This window comes from Mytilus californianus, unplaced genomic scaffold (assembly GCF_021869535.1).
Source record: "Mytilus californianus isolate M0D057914Y unplaced genomic scaffold, xbMytCali1.0.p SCAF_2, whole genome shotgun sequence".
In the NCBI taxonomy this organism is placed as follows: domain Eukaryota; kingdom Metazoa; phylum Mollusca; class Bivalvia; order Mytilida; family Mytilidae; genus Mytilus; species Mytilus californianus.
In genome coordinates, this window is record NW_026262668.1 from 29032575 (window position 1) to 29057910 (window position 25336).

The 25336-nt window shown below is 33.1% G+C and overlaps 1 protein-coding gene and 1 long non-coding RNA gene across 2 annotated transcripts in view; both read right to left on the reverse strand.

The window, feature by feature from the left end:
* The window catches only part of LOC127729657 (integrator complex subunit 5-like), a 36269-nt gene extending 11229 nt beyond the window's left edge, over window positions 1-25040 (reverse strand). Inside the window, exons 1-11 of the mRNA XM_052237506.1 lie at window positions 24976-25040; window positions 19244-19457; window positions 17866-17969; window positions 13395-13549; window positions 12432-12524; window positions 11862-12063; window positions 10348-10465; window positions 8442-8517; window positions 4764-4855; window positions 3804-3859; window positions 2895-3031 (exon numbers count right to left, since the gene is read on the reverse strand). Coding sequence (XP_052093466.1) covers window positions 2895-3031; window positions 3804-3859; window positions 4764-4855; window positions 8442-8517; window positions 10348-10465; window positions 11862-12063; window positions 12432-12524; window positions 13395-13549; window positions 17866-17969; window positions 19244-19457; window positions 24976-25011 — 1283 coding nt within the window. The 5' untranslated portion in view covers window positions 25012-25040. The remainder of the gene's footprint in view (window positions 1-2894; window positions 3032-3803; window positions 3860-4763; window positions 4856-8441; window positions 8518-10347; window positions 10466-11861; window positions 12064-12431; window positions 12525-13394; window positions 13550-17865; window positions 17970-19243; window positions 19458-24975) is intronic.
* Window positions 5345-7393, reverse strand: LOC127729658 (uncharacterized). The gene is made up of 2 exons (XR_007994754.1): window positions 7213-7393; window positions 5345-7046 (listed from the first exon to the last, which is right to left on the reverse strand). It is a non-coding gene; the product is annotated as an uncharacterized LOC127729658 (long non-coding RNA).
* Window positions 25041-25336: the final 296 nt, after the last annotated feature.

Genomic DNA, 25336 nt, shown 5'->3' on the forward strand with positions numbered 1-25336 from the left:
ATATGTTTGTTGGACAATTGGGAAGTTTAAATGTGGGACAATTGGGAATTGTTTTGATAGTGATTAATTTGTTTTTATAGTGTGTTGCAGTTAATTAAAGGTCACTAAACAATGTAACTTATAAAATATGAAAAAAACATGAACAAATAATAATATTTACATATTTCATTTTGCACATAGTAGGTACAATTATAATATCATCAAACACGGAATATAATATGAAGTCATAAAATTTTAGTCTTAGATGCATATTTTTTTTAATTAGTTTTTATTGGCTTTGAACTAGCTGTCAGTAACTGCGAATACTCTCAGACCTGTTACAGTACTCAGTGTCTTTGTTGTGGTGATGCATAAGTAGCCGTCCACGTCCACTCTGTGTTTTTGTTAGATGTATTTCTGTTTGTACCCATCTGATGAGAAAAGCCTTTTTCAACTGATTTTTATAGTTTATTCTTATGTTGTACTGTTTCAACACTGTTCCAGGTTATTGGGAGGGTTGGCGCCTTCAAATAAGTTTAACCCCGCAAAATTCTGTATGTGCCTGTCCCAAGGCAGGAGCCTGGTATTCAGTGGTTGCCGTTTGTTGCTGTGTAACATATTTATTTTTTGTTCATTATTTTGTACATAAATTATGCCATTAGTTTTCTCGTTTGAATTGTTTTACATTTGCCATTTTGGGGTCTTTTATAGCTATGCGGTATGAGCTTTGCTAATTGTTGAAGGCCGTATGGTGACCTATAGTTGTTAATTTCTGTGTCATTTGGTCTCTTTGGGAGAGTTGTCTCATTGGCAATCATACCACATCTTCTCATTTTTGATGGAAGTCTGTTTCTACTTTATAGTTGGTGAAGAGTCCTGTTGACTGCAAAAGCAATGGGAATATTGGAAAAACAACCTTTAATAGTGATTCTTGGAAAGGCTGATCTGGCAAAATTATAGACATCAGCTTCGTAACAATAAAGACAGTTGTTGGGTTCAGGTGAATCTGACGTTGGGTGTAAGCAGTCTTCAATAGTGCAGAGAATGATGTATTAATGTCCTCCGACTTCCCTAGTAAACAAGTTCATGTAGAGTGTAGAATGTAAATGAGTTTATACCTTTTTTTTGAAATTGCATGCATTATTTCTAAATTTATTTAAAAACTTTACAGAGAAAAAGGAATTAAAATTACGGTATTGACATTTGTTTTATGAATAACGTTACATTGTAGATATATTTCATAAATCAGAAATATTATATTTTTTTAATCAAAAGTGCATTAATCTAATAATTTAAAAAACATTTTTTTTAATACTTTTATAAAATTAATATTAAATGTGCAATAATTATTTCTTGTTTTTTTAGCAAAACAAACAACAGTTACCTTGTTTATCTAAGAACATTTTATTCATAAAATAATGTGGGACAATCAGAACTTTTCATGTGGGACAATCAGAACTCTAAAATTTTAAAAAGTGGGACAATCGGGAATAAACCACCACAAGCACTTGAGGAATGAATTCCTCTTTCATTCTAATATCATATGGAAAAGAGTAAGAACACATTTAATAAGTGAAAATAAGTAAAATGATTACAGAATATTTACTAAAAAAGATTAAAACACCCCCAAAAAATTAGTAAAATAAAAAGTTGTCCATTACCTAAGTGCCTTTGGACATGACCCAAACATGTCAAAAAAATTATTAATTTTTACTCTTTTAAGTATCATTATCATTACTCTAATAGCTAAGCAAACCAACAAAGCCATTTATGAATAATTTCAAAACTATTAACATACTGTACGTTGTCACAAATTTTAATTTATTTTCACCAATTTTCTTCCTTCCTTCAAAATAAGGAGTAGCAAGAGGAAACCTAATACTTGCATGAAATCATCAGGTTTCTCCAATTAGATTTCTTTTATTCTTAATTATTATTTAAAAAATAAAAACAGAAGTGACTCGTTTTAGCATTTAATTTCTCTTTAAAATAATAAATTTTCAAGAAGCTTGAGCAGAATTTAGATTTTTCAAATACCTGTTATAAGGCCTATTTTGGTGTTGATCATTCCTTATCTTTCATTTATCTTAACAAGCAAGTATCTGTTAATTTTTACTCAATTCAGTGAAAAAAAATATTTTTCCAATTCAAATAATAATTACACCTGTAATATTATTTAAATAAATAGGGAATGTGTCCATGGCACACAGATGATGCCCCCACTTGCATATAATAAAAAGTTATAAAGGGACATAACTAACGAACGGTAAAAGTGAGGCTACCCAAATTTGTACTTGATCTGAGTTTTGTAGTGATAAGTATTGTGCATACCACATCTTCTTATATCTATTGTGTATAAGTCTCATAACATTTGGTTGAGGCAAACTTACGATAGAGAAAGGAAACAAAAAATTCAGCAATTTTTCCATTTGTAAAGGGGCATAACTCTAGAACAGTACAAGTGACACCACCAAAATTCAAACTTGATCTGTATTTTGTGGTAATAAGCATTGTGTGTAAGTTTCATATCATTTGGTTGAGGCTAACTTAAATTAGAGAACAGAAACGAAAAATTCAGCAATGTTTTCAATTGTAAAGGGGCATAACTCTATAACGGTTAAAGTGACACCACCAAAATTCAAACTTGATCTGTATTTTGTGGTAATAAGCATTGTGTGTAAGTTTCATATCATTTGGTTGAGGCAAACTAAAGTTAGAGAACGGAAAACCAACTTTGGGACGTACGTACGGACGGACAAGGGTAAAACTTAATGCCCCTTCCGCTACGGCGGGGGCATAAAAACATTTAGGTCCCCATAATCAGTAATTTCACAGATATATCAAGGTGTAAATGACATATGGCAGCAAACCTATGAATTAAGAACAGTTTGTTAAATGCACAATCCAATACTTACACCATGCCATCACTTTGTAAAAGCATCCGGGTCAACTCTTTGACCTTTGGTGTGAGTGAGGCCAGAAAGGGGACTTCCACCATTCCATTATTCTGTCTGTGGTATACTGCACTTTGTACTTCTCTTAACAACTGATCCTACGATTACAACATACCGTAATGAAATTTATGAATTATGCTAAGAGGCCTGAGCCCATTTTCTGTATTACGGGTCCTTAAATCATCATCATTCATGAAATTACACTCCACTGACTTTTACAAACCCTATACATCAATATTAAATCTTGTAAATACAATGTTTAAAGGTATGGTCTGCATTTGTCACTTGAGTTTAGCACTATCAAAATTGAATATCGAGAGTTGATATCAAGCAATTTTATATTCTCATAAGTAGTAGAACCTACCGGTATATCTCTTACAGTAAAAAATATTATCTATGTCCAGTTAAAATATTTTCTATTTCGCAAGCTTCACTTTAAATCAAAGTCCACTTATAGTATTGAGAATATTGTGTCAGGAACATAGACAACTGCTAAAACTTTTCCAGCTTTCTGTACGCTTCAAAATAGAATCACATTTGACAAAAAGAATATTTTCAGATGAAACAAGTGAGTGTTTTGAATAATTTTGAAGATATCACCATTTCCAATGTGGAAATGTGACCTTTGAAAGTCATCATTGACCTAACAAATAGACAATGGAATTATTGCAATTTAGTAACACATTGCAGGATAGACCAACCAAATTAACATATTTTTCCTATCACTTTAATATTCATATCACACTCAGTTCAATGTGATATAAAAAATATCTCTTCATGCAGGAAGTAGATAACAGGCCACAACCATACAAGAATATACCACTTCTCTTACCTTGTATTTTTGACAGAATGTATAATAATCAAACTTACAATAAGAAAGGAACATGTATCTTGTATATCTTCATGGATAACTTTGGCCTCTGTACCTACAATAAAACATATATAAATACATGTCAAAGGAGATGACTTGTACAGTCAATGAGACAGCTACCCGACAACACAAATAATCCAAAGTCAGTGTTGTTATTATACTGTTAATTTGGTTTTTTTTCCGTGGGTAACAAATTTCATGATTGAGGATAAAATGTATTTTCATGGATATTTGATTTCATGGTTTTTCCCAAGTTGGCATACAAGCCTAATAGAAAATTTGTTCTTCAACATTTACATTTCATGGTTCACTAACCAGGAAGTCCATGAAAATGGGTATCCACCGAATAATAATGAATTCATAGTAATTTTCATCTTGATTAAGAAAATTTACTGTATCTTGATCTATCTACAAAGACTTTTATATTTTTTCAGCAGCTTTAACAAATCAATTAACATAATTAGTGATTCTTATTTCTTGGAGCATTCATGAACATCTGATATTGCAAGTTGAATATACTTTTAAACCAATATTGTTTCATAGATCAATAGGGAAAATAATTTGACAGAAGAGATAATTTTAATAGTTAAAGCATTTTACATTATTTACTATTATTCTAGAAAATATGAAAAAAAATAATCTTACAGAAAATTGGCTGCAGATCTGATTCAAAATAATCTCTAGCAAAAGTCAGTTGGTTTCCTTAAATTACCTCAATATGCTTTATGGATTAGGTTCATGAACTAAAGTTTAGTCAGAAAACTTTCGACTACAATTATCATACTCAGACTCACAATCAAAATACTGGATTTGGTGTTTCAAGCAAAAATTTTGTTCTTCGAGTACTGAGGTAAGTTATATGACCAAAAGGCCTGGTAAATAAAAAGTGTCAGCACATACATTCCTTTTTCAATATGTCAGAAAATTATAGAATAACATCCTGTAAATGTTTTTCATACCTGTTGGAATGGCAGCTTGGAGAAAGAACTGTAAGACTTGATAAGCTCCAATATCACTCTGTATCACAAGATGCACCACCAACAGGAGGAAACTGTAATAAAAAAGAAATATGATTTACAGATATTCCTTTAGGGCTATTACATTAAAACAAATGTGGGTGGGTAGGAAGGGCAAATTCTTTTTTGACATTGTTTGTGGGTCATTTTTAATTATGCATTTTTGCTCCTATGATGTATAAAAATTACTTGAAGAATATAAGTTGGTTGTACAGGGATTTTGGAAGTCCCTTTCTTCCCTCTCATATCTATTTTAATGGAAAATAAGGAAAATCACTATTGAATGACAAATGTTAAACTGCAATTGTATTCCTAGATGATAACTTATTTTAAAAGTGCCTTCCGTCAGTACCATATGCAGAGAAAACTGTCTAACCAGAACTCCTTCTATACTGAGGACTTTGTTTAGATTAGATAGGTGTTTACATAGGTTAAATTATTTAAGGATGTTCGCTACTCTGTTTCAAAATAATAAGCTTTTTAAAAAACTGATATAAATTGAAAGTATATAAATAATGGAACTAAACTAGAGGCTCTCAAGAGCCTGTGTCGCTCACCTGACTCTACTTTGGTTTTAGAAATCATGTAAAGATAGATAAAAATCATAACAGATACCCAAATAATGATTGAGGCCAAATTTTGATTAATATTGGTCCCGTTATTTAATAAAATATCCTGGTGGCCATCTTGAACAGTAAATCGGCAACAAAGTAGCAACACTTGGTCAGCACTTCAAAAGGAACATTCATGCCATGTTTGGTTTCATTCCATTCAGTGGTACTCTAAAAGAAGACATTTGTATGTATTTCCTATAGGGTCCTATGTTAAACTAAGCCCCTCCCCCTAGCGGCCATCTTGGATGGTGGATCGACTGCAAAGTAACAATACTTGGTCAGCAACTCATAAGGAACATTCATGCCATGTTTGGTTCAATTCCATTCAGTGGTTCTCTAAAAGAAGACAATTGTATGTATTTCCCATAGGGTCCTATGTTAAACTAAGTCCCCTGCTGTCGGCCATCTTGGATGATGGATCGGCTGCAAAGTAATAACACTTGGTCAACATCTCATAAGGAACATTCATGCCATGTTTGGTTCCATTCCGTTTATTGGTTCTCCAAACGAAGACATTTTCATGTATTTCCCAAAGGGTCCTATGTAAAACTAAGTCCCCCGCTGGCGGCCATCTTGGATGATGGATCAGCTACAAAGTAACAACACTTGGTCAGCATCTCATAAGAAAGATTCATGCCATGTTTGGTTTCATTCCATTCTGTGGTTCTCTAAAAGAAGACATTTGTATGTATTTCCCATAGGTCCTTTGTTAAACTAAGTCCCCTGCTGTCGGCCATCTTGGATGATGGACAGACTGCAAAGTAACAACACTTGGTCAGCACCTCATAAGGAACATTCATGCCATGTTTGGTTTCATTCCATTCAGTGGTTCTCTAAAAGAAGACATTTGTATGTATTTCCCATAGGGTCCTATGTTAAACTAAGTCCCCCGCTGGCGGCCATCTTGGATGATGGATCGGCTACAAAGTAACAACACTTGGTCAGAACCTCATAAGGAACATTCATGCCATGTTTGGTTTCATTCCATTCAGTGGTTCTCTAAAAGAAGACATTTGTATGTATTTCCCATAGGGTCCTATGTTAAACTAAGTCCCCCGCTGGCGGCCATCTTGGATGATGGACCGACTGCAAAGTAACAACACTTGGTCAGCATCTCATAAGGAACAATCATGCCATGTTTGGTTCCATTCCATTCAGTGGTTCTCTAAAAGAAGACATTTTTATGTATTTCCCATAGGGTCCTATGTTAAACTAAGTCCCCTGCTGGCGGCCATCTTGGATAATGGATCGGCTACAAAGTAACAACACTTGGTCAGCACCTCATAAGGAACATTCATGCCATGTTTGGTTTCATTCCATTCAGTGGTTCTCTAAAAGAAGACATTTGTATGTATTTCCCATAGGGTCCTATGTTAAACTAAGTTCCCCGATGGCGGCCATCTTGGATGATGGATCGGCTACAAAGTAACAACACATGGTCAGCACCTCATAAGGAACATTCATGCCATGTTTGGTTTTATTCCATTCAGTGGTTCTCTAAAAGAAGTCATTTGTATGCATTTCCCATAGGGTCCTATGTTAAACTAAGTCCCCCGCTGGCGGCCATCTTGGATGATGGATCGGCTACAAAGTAACAACACTTGGTGAGCACCTAATAAGGAACATTCATGCCATGTTTGGTTTCATTCCATTCAGTGGTTCTCTAAAAGAAGTCATTTGTATGCATTTCCCATAGGGTCCTATGTTAAACTAAGACCCCCGCTGGCGGCCGTCTTGGATGATGGATCGGCTACAAAGTAACAACACTTGGTCAGCACCTCATAAGGAACATTCATGCCATGTTTGGTTTCATTCCATTCAGTGGTTCTCTAGAAGAAGTTCAAAATGTAAAAAGTTAACGCCGACGACGGACGACGCCGGACGACGGACGACGGACGCCAAGTGATGAGAAAAGCTCACTTGGCCCTTCGGGCCAGGTGAGCTAAAAAGCAGAAAAAAATGAAGGGTCCCCAACCTTGTTTTCGAGATATAAGCCTTTGAAAAATTGGCGGGAAATGATTCTCTCTATATTTTTTATACATTTAACATTTTTCTTTCAAAATCTATTATAAAATAACAAGGGTTTTATAAGATTTTCAAATATGGCTTTTTAAACTATATGAGATAAAACTATGAAAAGAAAAGTAAGGGTTAGCGGTCAAAATATTTATTGGCACTACATGGATAAAACCAGAGGATTCTGACAAAAATTCAAAAGCAAGAGGAGCGAACATCCTTAAGAATAATCACTGATACAAGAATTCAGATTAGACAGGTGTCCTGCTTATACATGTTATACAGGGTTCAGTTTAGACAGATTTGACTGTATATTTCCTGTTTTATGTTATTTCTTTGTGAAAGAAATAACATCTAATAATATAGAAAATGAGAAGAACAAACTTTCACAAGAAACATGACTAGTTTCAAACTTAAACTCAGTTGAATAATGTTCATTACCAACACCAAAGAAGTCGTTTTCATATTTACTATGATCTGTTGTTTTTAAGTTGAGAGTTAGCAGTCGAGAAATCAATGACAATGATTATTTTATTGTGGTGAACTGTAAAATGAATAGAAAAGTGAATGTCTTTTTTTTCCCATTCACCTTTTATTCGGTTTTATCATTTGTTAAAAAACCCATAATTAAGGAATTAAAAATCATGTGAGATTACATCAACAAAATTTAACAGACATGGGGTTAAATCAACAAAATTATCAGATTTGAGGTTACATCAACAACTTATCAACAAGATTAAACAAATGTGGAGCAACATCTGATAACCCCAAAAAATAAAATAAATAAAAATAACATCTAAAAATTACATCACTTCAACAAGAACAAAATTTGGCTTTCTCTTGTTGCTGGTTTACTTAACTATTGAAGTGTACCTATTATCTATTTTTTTATACCTAAACCATACTTTTCTTCTTTTTTTAATCTAGGTTTTTTATACAAATTTAGAAATTTCACAATTTTCTACTGTTGTCCTATGATCACATGACATACCTTTCATATTCCTGATGACTTGTATTTTTCCACTGCGATAAAATAGTATTTAACTGATTCAGTACTTCTGGGGTCACTGCAAACAAAAATTAAATCTTATACATCATAGACTTGGTAAATTCGATACGAAGCCAAAACAGAGAACACAGCAGTTCAAACATCAGTCCCATTTAGTAATCTCTTATGATAGAACCATCCTATCATGTAGATTAGGGGATTCGTCTGATATTTTTATTGAAATTTCTATTACATTTTTTACTTTAACTGAGAACTGTTCAATGAATTATTATTTTTTATTGTTATTTTTTTTAGGGGGAGGGGGGTTGCCACCACTGCAAATAGAGCAACAATAAAACTTTAACAAACATTTCCAAGTTTATATTATATATTATACAGATAACTTATATAATGTATACTTTTAAACATGTATTCATAAAAAGAAAAACTAGAGGCTCTAAAGAGCATGTGTCGCTCACCTTGGTCTATGTGCATATTAAACAAAGGACACAGATGGATTCATGACAAAATTGTGTTTTGGTGATGGTGATGTGTTTGTAGATCTTACTTTACTGAACATTCTTGCTGCTTACAATTATCTCTATCTATTATGAACTTGGCCCAGTAGTTACAGTGGAAAATATTTTGTAAAATTTACAAAAATTTACAAAATTTATGAAAATTGTAAAAAATTGACTATAAAGGGCAATAACTCCTTAGGGGGTCAATTGACAATTTTGGTCATGTTGACTTATTTGTAGATCTTACTTTGCTGTACATTATTGCTGTTTACTGTTTATCTCTATCTATAATAATATTAAAGATAATAACCAAAAGCTGCAAAATTTTCTTAAAATTACCAATTCAGGGGCAGCAACCTTACAAAGTGTTGCCTGATTGGTCTGAAAATTTCAGGGCAGATAGATCTTGACCTAATGAACAATTTTATCCTCATCAGATTTGCTCTAAATGATTTGGTTTCAGGGATATGAGCCAAAAACTGCATTTTACCCTATGTACTATTTTTTAGCCATGGCGGCCATCTTGCTTCGCTGGCGGGGTCATCAGACATATTTTTTAAACTAGATACCCCAATGATGATTGTGGCCAAGTTTGGTTAAATTTGGCCAAGTAGTTTTAGAGGAGAAGATTTTTGTAAAAGATTACAAAAATTTACGAAAAATGGTTAAAAATTGACTATAAAGGGCAATAACTCCTCAAGGGGTCAACTGACCATTTTGGTCAAGTTGACTTATTTGTAGATCTTACATTGCTGAACATTATTGCTGTTTACAGTTTATCTCTATCTATAATAATATTCAAGATAATAACCAAAAACTGCAAAATTTCCTTAAAATTACCAATTCAGGGGCAGCAACCCAACAACGGGTTGTCCGATTTATCTGAAAATTTCAGGGCAGATAGATCTTGACCTGATAAACAATTTTATCCCATGCCAGATTTGCTCTAAATGTTTTGGTTTCAGAGATATAAGCCAAAAACTACATTTTACCCCTATGTTCTATTTTTAGCCATGGCGGCCATCTTGGTTGGTTGGCCAGCTCACCGGTCCCATTTTCTAAACTAGATACCCCAATGATGATTGTGGCCAAGTTTGGTTAAATTTGGCCAAGTAGTTTCAGAGGAGAAGATTTTTGTAAAAGTTTACGGACGACGGACGCCAAGTGATGAGAAAAGCTCACTTGGCCCTTTGGGCCAGGTGAGCTAAAAATCCAAAAAAACACTAATTTCAACATGTTTACAAAAAAATTTGTGTCATGACAAGATTTCTTAAACTCACATTATTTCGTTTTTAATATGATAGAATCTTGCAGTTTATGTATATAAAATTTGGAAGTGTCTAGAAATACAATAAAAAATTCAAATTAATAAAATTTCCAATACATACATGCATTAATAAGATCTGTGGTTAGAATATTAAGTAACATTGGAGACAAAGATGCCAGCTTCAGTAGGAAAGGAATGGTTGTCTTCCTAATCATCTCACTCTCAGCTGTTAAACTGGCCTGAAAATGAGAAACTAAATACAATATCAACTACAAAAGTCTCTTTCCCATCTGAAACTGAAGATCTCATTCAAGTGAAGATTGAAAAGACATCACAATATTATTGCCATAGAAATGTCTTGTATTTAAGAAATAGCGCTGTATGCTGTAGTATGATATAATAAATTAATTGATTTAGAGCATAAATTCATATAGACATGAAGACATGATGAATTAAAAAGATTTCATATCATTTGGTACAATGGTAAAAAAATCCAGTTTTCAAAGGAGTAGGGGCAATAAGGCCCTTATTTGGCCCAAATATTACTGCAAATTTAAAAGTTATCATACATATTCTTAAATTTGCCCTAACTAGACTAAGGTACCAGGTTTTCAGAAAATAAAAACAAATTTCACATTAAACAAGCTACCATGGCAACAAACCATGACGAAATTTGTATATTTTGTAAAATTTCTTAAATTTCCTTGCTTTTTATCAAATTCTAAGTATATTTTAGATTGGCAAAGTATGTGCGCACCCAGGAAACAACTTTATATTTGGTGAGATTATGTTACTAGTTATAATAAAGCTTCTCTTAAATTATTTTGTTGTTTCTTGGCTGCGCACGATGTTTCCGTAATGGAAATAACAATGGAAAATTGCACACATTCTGTATTTTTCATCTTTTTCATGAAAACGGTACATATTATGACGTAATTGTGACGTCATCAGATTAACAATCTTATGCTTTTCATTTATATTTCTTCACTCTATGCGTTTCGAAACATTATGTGCCGATTTGAAATAGTTGTAAAACGTTTTATTTTCTTGGGCCAAAACCGGGCCTTAATGCCCCTACTCCTTTCTATTTCATCATCGGTAAAGCCCTCCTTTGACTTTAATTCTTATCTGTGGTACACTATTCTCTAGATATTAACAAAAAGTATACATATTTTCTGAAAGCCCAGAATGGTAGATCCTGTGAAATATAACTTGAAAATTTCGTAAATGGCTGTTGTGTGTAAGAACATATACGCATTTGGTAAAAAAAGGAAGTTGTTAGGGATGACTATAATATTCATCACACGGTTAAGCATGCTCACATGTGTTTGGTAATAATTTCCAGGAATCTCTTATTTGAAGTTCCTAACAGAAGGCCTTCCAAAATGTTTAAGATATCTATGCATCAAACTGTGTGCAATGATTTTTTGTATTGTTTTGTCATTTTCATTCAGATGACCAAACTGTCAAGAGATGGTATGACATATGCCTACTAGATTGATTTCTTTTCTCTCAGCTTAAATATCATGTATGGGCTATCCATGGTTTTTCTTCTGCTCCCTGCAAGGTAGAATGTTTGTTCAAAATTAATTTTCAACACTTAAGGCACCAGAAAAGTTTGTCCTAATAACTTACCTCAAATAATTTCATCAAGGCGTTTCTAATGTCTTGCCCATGCTTAGATGCCAGATGTCCTAGAATTCCCACTGCAGATGCCATCTTTGGCATTTTATCATCAGATGACATGTGCCCTTCTCCAGGTTTTCCACCATGTTGATAGTAATCTTTTAAACCACTCATTAAAACCCTTGTTATAATGGTGGTCGGAAAACATGATCTGAAAAAAGTCATATTTATCACACCACTAAATACTGTAAATTCAGAAATTGTATGCAACATTTGCTGAAATGCAATAATTAACCTTACATTTGTGTCCTCATGAATATTTTCTTTTCTAGTGTGTAAACCTTTACACTGTTATGTCATAAGAACTAGAAACAACCTATGCAATTCATTTATAAATTATTTTCTTTTCACACATGTGATAATACAAAATTTACTTATATTCATTCTTGTTTCAATGTTAATTCAGCCTAATGTCAAAATAACAAACAAATAAAATTTACCAACATGTTATCTTAACATTCAGTGAATAAAACTTCATTTATTTTTTTATACTGAACCTTTATTTAAACCAATACTCACCCAATATGAGCTACAACCCAGTCAAAATGTGGACTGTACTTAACTGAAGCTTCCAGTAATGAATCTACACAAACTTCTGGTGCACCTTTCACCCTGAAAATAAATTGAACGATTAAGAGTCCAGCCTATTAAGCAACCAAAATATTTTCATAAACAATAAAACTTGTCATGAAACTCTGACAAAGTTTCATTTACTGTATAATTTGTCCTGTTATATCACCAATCACTTTTGGCTAACCAAACATGGTATAAATGAATTCCTTATTAGGAATACTCTGTTAAGCAAATATAAGCAAAAACAATGGAATTTTTATGAACATGATCTAGCATCTATTTTTTGAGGCATGATATAAAGAAATACTTATCAGTTTATTACTTTCAAATTAATTATAGATAATGAATAGCCTCCCCTTACCTGTATCAAGTCAGGAATATGGCAGTTGTTTTTCACTTAAGCTTGGTTCTTTGATTGATAGCATTTGATTTTGTCAGTTTTTATGGACTTCTCCTTTTTGAATTTGCCTTGGAGTTCATATTTTTGTTATACTTTTTTAGCCCTGTGGAAAACAAGGCCTTGAATTTGTTCGAGTCCTCTAGCAAAAGTATGTCTAGACAACTTAGTTGAAGGTTGGCGCCAGATAAAACATTCAAACCCGCTGCATTTGTTTGAACCTGTCCTAAGTCAGGAACCTGATGTTCAGTGGTTGTCGTTTGTTGATGTGGTTCATAAGTGTTTCTCATTTTTTTCTATAGATTAGACTGTTGGTATTCCTGTTTGAATGGTTTTACGCTAGTCATTTTTGGGGCCCTTTGTAGCTTGTTGTCAGGTGTATGCCAAGGTTCCGTATTGAAGGCCATACATTGATCTATAATGGTTTACTTTTAAAAATTGTTACTTGGATGGATAGTTGTCTCATTGGCACTCATACCACATCTTCTTATATCTATTATATTTCTACTTACATAGCTGCAAAGCATTCAGTGGCGACCTCTATCAAAGATTTGGTTGGTTTGCATGTCATCCATAGCTGCAAAAGCTCATTCAATGATCCTGAATGTGGAACTCCTCTGTGTGTTGAGTATTTACCACTGAGATGACCAAGGAGTTCCAAAGACCACTGAAATATAAGATTTCTATGTGAGTTAATATGATTTAATGATTGGTCTTTATAAATAAAAGTTACCATTAATATTACAGGCATATACTGTGAAATATATACTATAAACCAACTAATTTTTGACAGTTACTTATTTTCATGACTTTCGTGAGTAGAAAATAATGTGAATATAAATCGTCTCAAATATGTAAAACTGGGATCTTTCCCTATTAAATTACATCAAATAAATTTTAAAATCATGAAATTAAATCACCAAAAAATAGGCTAATAAAATGCTCCGCTTGGCACAGCTTGATACGACCGCAGAGGTCAAACCCTGAACAGTTTGGGCAAGTATGGTCACAACATTCAAGCGTAATACAGCACTGAATTTGGATTGTGATTAAATATTTGACACAGCATTGGTTTCTGACACAGAATGAATGTGGTCTAAGAACTTAAAAAATTTTAATTTACCTATTCAAACCATATCATTATTATTTGCTTTTATATATAAATCAGAAATAACCAATTTAAAATGGAAACTTTTAAAGAAAAAAAGGGAAAAAAAATTCCCTCCCCCCAAATTTTTTGAACCCCCTTATGATTCATCATCCCCAAACTCAATCCAAGCCTTCCCTTTGTGGTATGGTACCTTGCAGTACAATTTCAGAGAGATCCATACACTTGAACACAAGTTATTGTCTGGAAACTAGAAAAATGCTTGTTTTTAGGCCCTTTTTTGGCCCCAAATTTCTAAATGTTTAAGGCAATTACCCCCAAACTCAAACCCAGCTTTTCCTTTGTGATATGGAACCTTGTAGTACAATTTCATAAAGATCCATACACTTACACACAAGTTATTGTCCTGAAACTAGAAAAATGCTTGTTTTTTGCCCCTTTTTGGCCCCTATTTCCTAAAATTTTGAGGCAATTACCCCCAAAATAAATCCCAGCCTTCCCTTTGTGGTATGGTACCTTGCAGTACAATGTCAGAGAGATCTATACACTAACACACAAGTTATGTCTGGAAATTACAAAAATGCTTATTTTTGGCCCCTAATTCCTTAACTGTTGGTACCATAACCCCCAAAATCAATCCCAACCTTCCTTTTGTGGTATTGAACCTTAAGGTAAAATTTCATAGAGATCCATTCACTTAAACTAAAGTTAGAGTGCGAAAACCAATGTGTCTTCCGACGACGACGACGCCGACGACGACAACATCATACCAATATACATAAAAAGGGCTAAAGACAAAATTAAAGTATGCACATAAATAACTTGATTCCAGTTTACTGTAGATTCAGTAAAATTAGTTAGATATTCAGTGTTCTAGAATTCCCATTTCCCGTCACCCGTGGCAAGTTGATTTAGGTCACGGGAAAGTGGAAATTCAAACCTTTGTTGTCCGTGGGCAAGTAAAATTAAATTACAGAAACTTCCAATTCATGCAGATCAGACAGTCGATGAAACAGTTGTATTCTTTAAATCTTTTATTTCAATCAAAGTCTCAAGGCAAGATCGTTTTTGTTGGTGTAGGTTATATATATAATTACAATACACCATTAGATTTTATGGGCGCAGCCATTTTATGAGCATAACATGGTATTCAGAATTAAGAGTATAGCTAATCCTGATTGGTTGATATGTGCGCCCGTTATTTTTTGTTATTAGAGACTTCTTGCATTCTGCATTATACCAAAGGCCAAATAAATTATTTTCATTAGCCCTAACGGAACTGAGATGTCTTTTAAACGCTAAGATGAGACACGTATTTTTAAGTGCAAAATTAATAGGCATGGGAGATAAGTACAAATTACGCTAAGAAAAGCAACGCGAACCTATATTTTTTGGACCAAAAAATACTGTCCTAATAACTTTTCTTTAATTCTAGCAAGGTTTCGTTAAAAAAATCAACTTTCTGAAGTCTGTATCTCGAAAAAGGCTATCATTGTCGCCTATGGGGAAATTAATTGTTTATTTCAATCTATACAGCGTCGACATTTCTTTATCATAGTGCTCAAAAAGTGTCAAAAACAGTAATTTTACTTGATATTTGATGTGAAACCGTATTTTTTGGTGACAAATGAATTATTGATTAACTAGTTTTTAAGCTATAGTCTGTTTCATTTTTGTATTGCGTTTTACCTTAGAAACAAGGGTGGGTTCGACTTTTGACTTACTGTGGAGAGAATATGTCATTTTCTGAACTTCTGCTGATTTGTTTGAAAAAAGCACGTACACGTCTAGAGTTTGGATATACAAATCGATTTTTAAACATGACAATCTCGATCCAAGTGCTGTTATCGAAATTACCAAATTCAGTGAAAATGTACAGAAATGATCCCCTTCGAACATTGAAATGTTCACTCGAATGACAGACTATAAAAAATAGAATAGTCATGACATTTTGTAGTTAACGAATAGTTTTCGATGTTTAAACACAAATATTTACACATTTTTCATATTTTGAAATGCTATAGTCTGTTTCAAAAATGTACTTTTATACGAAAATGGTTTCATTTAAAACTGTTGTTCAAAATTCACCGTAGTAGTTACATATTTGATCGGTTTTGGTATCAATATAATCAGTACTTGATGACATACAAAGAATCATTGGAGAAAGTGGACATTATCTTCAGGCCCTTTTTAGCAGTACCGCATTTACTCAAAAAATCAGAAATTTTTTTTCCCCATTTTTTGACTGGGGTCACCTCTGATAAAAAATTGTGAAAATTCAGAGAGTAATGCCAGAACGTTTTGAAGATGATTTTTGTGTGGCATATATATTTGTGCATCTAACGAACTATGAATTGCATGATTCTAGAAAGTATTAAATACCGTATAGGTTACAATACACCATTAGATTTTATGGGCGCAGCCATTTTATGAGCATAACATGGTATTCAGAATTAAGAGTATAGCTAATCCTGATTGGTTGATATGTGCGCCCGTTATTTTTTGTTATTAGAGACTTCTTGCATGCTGCATTATACCAAAGGCCAAATAAATTATTTTCATTAGCCCTAACGGAACTGAGATGTCTTTTAAACGCTAAGATGAGACCCGTATTTTTAAGTGCAAAATTGATAGGCATGGGAGATAAGTACAAATTACGCTAAGAAAAGCAACGCGAACCTATATTTTTTGGACCAAAAAATACTGTCCTAATAACTTTTCTTTAATTCTAGCAAGGTTTCGTTAAAAAAATCAACTTTCTGAAGTCTGTATCTCGAAAAAGGCTATCATTGTCGCCTATGGGGAAATTAATTGTTTATTTCAATCTGTAAATCATGCAGGGGTTTTAAAGTCTAGGGGAGAGAAACATGGGCACATGTTTCGCAATCACAGTCATAAAGACACTTGCTAGCTAAGCAAGAGAAATCCGTGATTTCAAGCATCCATCTGATCTAGACGCAAAAAACTAATAACCGGAATGCAAACGGTAAAAGATTTGATATCCGGATCTCAAATTGTTGATTTTCTGCTTGAAATGTTATCACTTTTTTGTGCCAATACATTTGAATTACTGAAGTTACATTGTTTATGTCACAAATAGACATGTGTCAAACTTAAATTAATATATTTCAAAACAAAATTAATATATTCCATCAAATTTTTTGTATATCTAGATGAACATGACATTGAATTATCAACACAATCACAAGCTAGTTTGACAAACTAATTAATTTCAAAGGAAATAACAGAGTTCATAATTTCAAATTGAACTACATGTATAAACATGCGATAAAAGGAATAAGAAAATTATGAAAACATTTTTCAAATAGTATAAAAATAAGGGAAAGTTCATTAAACTTGTAGGAAAGTGAATTTTTGATACTAACTTTCCCGTGGAAAGTTGCAAATGTATGAAAATCCTAGAACACTGGATATTACTTATGGTCTAGTTCACTGGTAAGGAGAAACCATAAATTTATATAAGCTGCTAAATAAATAAGTTACCTGTTTAATAGTAGCAAATAATAATGCTAAAATCTATGGTACCCTCAAAATAGTAGATTTTGCTCCAACCACAAAAAATGTACCAGCAAATAATAAATGAATCCACAATAGATTAACCCAAACAAAATCTTGAACTGAGACTTTATGATTTTTTCAACTACTGTGGATTCATTTATTTTCGTGGATTGAGGAAAACTTGCATTTTCATGGATATTTGATTTCGTGGTTTTGCCAATCTCTGCATACAAAGCCTATAGATAATTTGTAATTCGTTTAACATTTGAATTCGTGGTTCACCTGTACCCACGAAAACCACGAAAATTGGTATCCAACAAATAATAATGAATCCACAGTATTATAAAATGACTTACTGATGATATAATGGGTGCCCATGCTGCAGGATTGGTCTTTATAAAATTGAATAAAACTCCACAAGCATCCTGTATGACTGAGTCTAAAGTGTTACTTGATTCACCTTTAAAAGAAATAATTTCTGTAATTCATTTCTAATTCATATAATAAATATATGACATCTTAGCCTTTAAAAAGAGTTATTTGTATGTAAAGACTAGTTGTAATACAGTAAATTGGGATATTTGACTGTTGTCAGTTTGATTTGGTGATTAAGATGTAAGTACCAAATTAAAACACACACCAAAACAAATTTTACCAAAACAGATGAGCATATTATCATGATTGTGTTGGTCTTTGATATTTTTCATTTCGTCTCATTACCATGATTACAGCTTTCTAAACAATTACACGAATTCAACAATGAATTCCATTTAGAATCAGAAAAAAAAATTAAAACAGGTATCGGAAATAAACACAATGATTCTAAAACCAGTTGTTGGCATGATACGGGTTATGTTCTCCTCATATATTTTATGATGGTATGATACTAAACCCCTAACGGGAGGGATAGTGCTTGATTTTAATATGATGAAGACATAATCTTTCAATCAGTTTAATTGAGGTCTGGAGCTGGCATGTCAGTAACTGCTAGTAGTCCTTTGTTCATTTATGTATCATTGTCATTTTTTCTTAGTTTCTTTTGTTACCTATTCTGACATCGGACTTGGACTTCTTTTGAACTGAATTTTACTGTGCGTACTGCTGTGTGTTTGTTTATTCTACATTGGTTAGAGGTATAGGGGGAGGGTTGAGATCTCACAAAACATGTTTAACCCCACCGCATTTTTGCGCCTGTCCCAAGTCAGGAGCCTCTGGCCTTTGTTAGTCTTGTATGTTTTTTAATTTTAGTTCATTTATATGTTTTGGAGTTTAGTGTGACGTCCATTTTCACTGAACTAGTACACATTTTTGTTTAGGGGTCAGCTGAAGCCAGCCTCTGGGTGCGGGATTTTCTCGCAGGGTTGAAGACTCATTTGTGGCCTTCGGCTGTTTTCTGCTCTTTGGTCAGGTTGTTGTCTCTTTGACACATTCCCCATTTCCATTCTCAATTTTATCAATCATTTATATATACAAAATAAAAATTGTTGGCAGCTGTTATGTGACACAATGCAAAACATCAAGATACATATATTTTCACATTGAATTCTTGTTATTGTGAATCCAGGGGACTCACTCTTAAAAATATAGTTCTTAAAGTCATTTACATGTATAACAAATTGATAATTGGGAATGTTATCACCTCCATTCAACAGCAATCTCCATGTTTAAGTTTTACAGTGAATTCCTCAACACTGACAAGAGTGATTACCTTGAGTGAACTGTACTAATCATTACCTAAATCATCTTGATTGAACTCATGAAACTGTAGCTGTTTCATTTGAATTTGTACTGCCTCCTCAAAAACATTACAGAGGTATTCAAATACAGCATGTCTGGCTACTGGTAAAGTTTGTAACAGGTATAATGCTGACTTTGTCAATGACTGGCCACTGACTTGTTTCTCACGGTTTACTCCTTGCAAAAATAATCGTACTTCCGATAAAACATCCTAAAAAAAGTAATGGTTAAAATTTCATGTTATTAAATGTTTATCTACATGTATATCAATCATCATCATAGATTTTCATACATGTATACGTTTGCTTTCATTGTTTTTTTTTTCACCATAAATTCTTCGTTAAGGTTAGTAGCAGACAGAAATAAAATGCTCCGCTGGGGCGCAGCTTGATAAAACCGCAGAGGTCGAACCCTGAACAGTTGGGGAAAGTATGGACACAACATTCAAGCTTGATAAAGCACTGAATTTGGATTGTAATTAAATATTTGACACAGCATAGGTTTCTGACACATAAGCACTGAATTTGGATTGTAATTAAATATTTGACACAGCATAGGTTTCTGACACAGAATGAATGTGGTCTAAGAACTTAAAATTTTTTAATTTATCTATTCAAACCATATCATTATTATTTGCTTTTATATATAAATCAGAAATAATCAATTTAAAATGGAGAATTTTAAAGAAAAAAAATGAACCCCCCCCAAATTTTTTGAACCCCCTTATGATTCATCACCCCCAAACTCAATCCCAGCCTTCCCTTTGTGGTATGGTACCTTGCAGTACAATTTCAGAGAGATCCATACACTTGAACACAAGTTATTGTCTGGAAACTAGAAAAATGCTTGTTTTTTGGCCCCAAATTCCTAAACGTTTAGGGCAATTACCCCCAAACTCAAACCCAGCTTTCCCTTTCTGATATGGAACCTTGTAGTACAATTTCATAAAGATCCATACACTTACCAACAAGTTATTGTCCTGAAACTAGAAAAATGCTTGTTTTTTTGCCCCTTTATGGCCCCTAATTCCTGAACTTCGGAGGCAATTACCCCCAAAATCAATCCCAGCATTCCCTTTGTGATATGGAACCTTGTGGTACAATGTCAGAGAGATCCATACACTTACACACAAGTTATTGTCATGAAACTAGAAAAATGCTTGTTTTTTGCCCCTTTTTGGCCCCTAATTCCTAAAATTTGGAGGCAATTACCCCCAAAATCAATCCAAGCATTCCCTTTGTGATATGGAACCTTGTGGTACAATGTCAGAGAGATCCATACACTAACACACAAGTTATGTCTGGAAGTTACAAAAATGCTTATTTTTGGCCCCTTTTTGGCCCCTAATTCCTTAACTGTTGGTACCATAACCCCCAAAATCATTCCCCACCTTCCTTTTGTGGTATTGAACCTTATGATAAAATTTCATAGAGATCCATTAACTTAAACTAAAGTTAGAGTGCGAAAACCAATGTGTCTTCGGACGCCAACGTCATACCAATATACAACCGCAAATTTTTTTTGCGGTCGTATTAAAAACCTGAAAACATGAGTTCTTTAAAACAAATGCAACAAAAAGGGTTGACAGTTTTAAAAATAAAATGAAAGTAAAATTACAAAAAAACCTAGCCCCTCAACCACCTTGTACAAAAATATGGGTACAACCATTTCCCGAAAACTCCCTAAAACTCAATATGAACCTGAGAACCGATAGATAATAACTGAAAACGTGATTTTATTTGATGTACATTTAGTACTGCTTGTATTGATAATTATGACTATATGAATTTGAGATATTTGTCATTTTTACTTAATAGTACAATTTAACTCCAGGAATTTCGATTTGTGTGTCTTCTATGCAAGTTCCTTGTATAACAATATGGGGGACATAATTATTCAAAATGTAGATAACTATTATCTATACATGTTAAAAATTTTAAAATTTAACAATGGTTTACTTTTATAAATTGTTACTTGGATGGAGAGTTGTCTCATTGGCACTCATACCACATCTTCCTATATTTATATATGATAAAGTTATTTACTTTAATTAGGAATATTTACTAAAACTACAAAGGTACCCTGCACAAAGCACATGCATACCTTACGCAGTCTGCGATCAAGTTTGAATAATTACGCTTGCCCGAGTCCAGATGGGAACTTGCATAAAAGACACACAAATCAACACTTCAATCAAGTTAAATTGTTCTTTTTTTTTTAGTAAAATTTACATTTATCTCAAAATTATAGACTTTGTTCTCTATAACAGCAGTATTACTCTATATACAGTTAGGTTTTCGGTAATATCTATCGGTTCTCTGGTTCATATTGAGTTTTTGGGAGTTCTCTGGAAATTGTTGTACCGCAAAAACAGGCACTGGCTACGGTAACATTGAAATGTAACAATAACAAAAAAAGTTATTGTTACATTGGAGATTAATTGCCGAAATGCAGGGGTGGGTAAGCAACCAATTAATTACGAATGTAACAATAATACTTGTGTCTACAGTTACATGTACATTGTGTTATTGTTACGTTAATGCACTTCAATGTATGCTGGGACTAGTAATATGTATTAAAATAAAACTTGAAAACTTTTATTTGAATTTTACAATAGTGCATATAATTTTTTAAATTTTTATTTACAATGGCAGTTTCTACACATCCAGTATGTTGTTTTGGGAGCATGTTTTAGTCCGACGCATTTTTGGTGAAACTACGCTAGGCAGCCATCACAAACGAGTGATGCAGCAATGTGCACGTTGGATTTGCAGACTTTACAATTCCACTCTGCAGTATCCCTTTATGAAGTTATCATGGTTATAGAAACTTTCAATGTTTGCCATGCTTCAGGTGAAAAATTTTTTTTTACTCTTGCGATGTTTATATTTTTGTCCAATATTTAATTGGAAACATGTGAGGTTGTTTCATGTTGTCTTTTGATGTAATAGCATCTCAAGTTTAAATTTTTCAACCAAAATCAAATTTGGTAATAGGAATCACTTCATTCATTGTTCAAAGTATAATGACAGTAATAAGGGTAGGTGTGCAGTTGAATACATAGAAGTGAACACTTTACTTCTTAACATCGAACCATTGAACTATATTTTTCGCCTTTGGCACTACTAAACATGCTAAACTGTAGTATGTAGTATCTGTAAGAACATTAAAACAATTAATACTTAAAACTATTTGAAAACACTATTATCATTACTATTTTTATCAAGAACAGTAGTGTCCGGTAATTCCGCCTGTCCGGTAATTCCACCCGTCCGGTAAACCCGCCCATTCCCATTTACTTCCGTAATTGTCACTTCATTGAATATTTCGTCTGTTATTTTATTCATAGGAACTGTACTTATTATCACTGCATGTCAAATTTTAAAGAAAAATACTTTATTACGAAAATATCTAGTGATATATATCAGTCAGGGGTACTACTTGTACAAGTAATCTTTATTTACTTGAAGAAGTAAAAAAAATATACTTATATATAATGTTTGAATAATCTCCCCTTAATTTTCTCAAAAATTCACTTGAATAAGTAAATTTTTTTTACAACCCCATTAAAAAAAAGTTTTGAGATGTAAAACATGCCTTTAATGATTTTTCCCAGGTTAGCTCATAATTTTTGATTAGAGTTCAATGTTTCATCTCATTAATTCAACAAAGAAACTGATTGCACAATTTTTTTTTTACCTATACAAGTAAATAAAATACACTTGTATTAGTATCCTACAAGTTTACTTATATAAGTAATTGTATATTAATATTACTTCTTCAAGTAAATAAAAATTACTTGTACAAGTAGTATCCCTGACTGAATACAGTTCCTAAAGCTAACGAAATCATATTATTGCTTACAAAACTCATTTCTGACTTTAAATTTTTTGGATCATCTGGAATCCCTTTATAAGTGGTCTATTAATAAATAGATCACCTTTTTCCTTTCATAAAGGAGTAGGAGCATTAAGGCCCAGTTTTGGCCCAAGAAAATAAAGTTTTTAAGAACTATTCCAAATTTGCACATAATGTTTGGAAATGCATAAAAACAAAAAATATTATTGAATTATACAAAATTTTTGATGTTATGACGTCACAATTACGTTATAAAATGCACCAATTTAAATAAAACATAGAAAACTGCTAGGTTTATGCAGTTTTCTGTCATTATTTCCTTCGAGGAAACCTCGTGCGCAGACAAGAAACAACAAAATAATTTTAGAGAAGCTTTATCATAACTATTGAAATATTCTAACCAAATATAAAGTTGTTTCTAGGGTGTGCACATACTTTTCCAATCGTATATATACATAAGGGTTGACGTTAAACAAGGAAAATTAAGACATTTTACAAAATATACACATTTCGTCATAATTTGCTGCCATGGTAACTCAATAAATATAAAATTTGTTTTCATTTTCGTTACACCTTTTATTTTAGTGTAGTTTGAACAAAGTTAAGAAAATGTATGGTAACTTTTCAATTTGTCCTAATATTTGGGCCAAATTATGGCCTTATTGCCCCTACTCCTTTGTGATAAACTGCCCTCCATACATATTTACTGTGCATGGGCGGATTTACCGGACAAACACGTTTCCGATAAAAACACGGATGGCCTACTTGTTTTGTTGATTTTAAAAATTTATTTCAGATATTTTTTGGGAAATCAGATAAACTACTCAAAGTTGACTTGTCAGTGAATCGATTTATATTAAATTTGTTACATTTTATATATAATTAAGCAGAAATACATACAATCAAAGCCTTATGTGGGCAGATTTACCGGACTGCATCGTACATATCGAAGAATTAAGCAACAAAACTATAGAAGGATTAAGTCTTATAAATCTAACTAAAAATAACACAACGTAACCGTAGACACAAATATTATTGTTACATTCGTAATTAATCAGTTCCTTACCCAACCCTGCATTCTGGCAATTAGTCTCCAATGTAACAATAACTTTTTTATTATTGTTACATTTCAATGTAACCGTAGCCAGTGCCAAATATAAGCTTTTGGCTTGTATGTTTATGTTGTAGTTTTTTTAGTTCTACATGTAGTTTGGCAAGCATGTTTGTTATGCATCCATCTTCCCTTGTTTTGTAGTTGCCTGTTATGAACTTTGCTGCTTCTCATATTCATTCTAGCTTGTTGGTATCTGTTTCACTGTAGGGGTCCCATACTTACTAAAACGAGGAAGCATTCACCATTTGGTGGGTTTTCCCCAACAGGTTTAAGGCCTAAGTTTGCTAAGGCCGAGTTCATGGGATGGGGAATATACTCAGACTTTAAGAGTGTTTATCAAATGAAAAACACTGTTTTCCCAGTGTTTTCATAGGATATAACATATATCGAGCCATGTTGCTGATTGTTGGATCTGAATCTGAAGAAGTACATTGCAGGGCCAGGATATATGGCATCAATGGCAACGGAAGAGAGGCGCTGGAAAATTAGTCCAACGATGTGAGAGTAACCGAAGTTTTAAAGCTCTCAATTGTCTTGGCACACACGAGATTTCGGGGTTCGTATGGATAGTAAACCCGGCAGATTGTAACAAACCTCTGTGATTTATCTACAATGTTTGGACGAGTTGAGCTGTTGAGTTCTTAAAAAAAATGCCAGTGATTTGATCTCTATACAATGGTTTCTGTAAATAAAAGTGTAGTGTTATTAAAAGATGAAAATATTACTGAAATCATAGGACAGATTAATAAAGAAAAACCTTTGAGGATGTTAAGTTTTCAGTGGCAGTTGCCATTTTTCAGTACTGGAAATTCTAACCATCAGATCCAATTTGGAAGTGGACATGTCGCGATTCCGGTAGGTTGCGAAAATTGCAATTAGACGGGATTAAGATGAACCGACCGTTTAAGTTAAAAGCTAATTTAAGCTACCAAATCGAAAAGATTATCTCGTGATTTAATACGAGGATACATGAATATTGATAAAAGCAAGGAAAATCAGTAAGGGATATAACCGTATGATTTTCTGGCTGGGGACCTGAGTGACTATATATATTTTCAACTTGTCACAACTGGTTAAAGGTCCAACATGTTTTAAAAAGGGTTTAACCCATCCCTTGT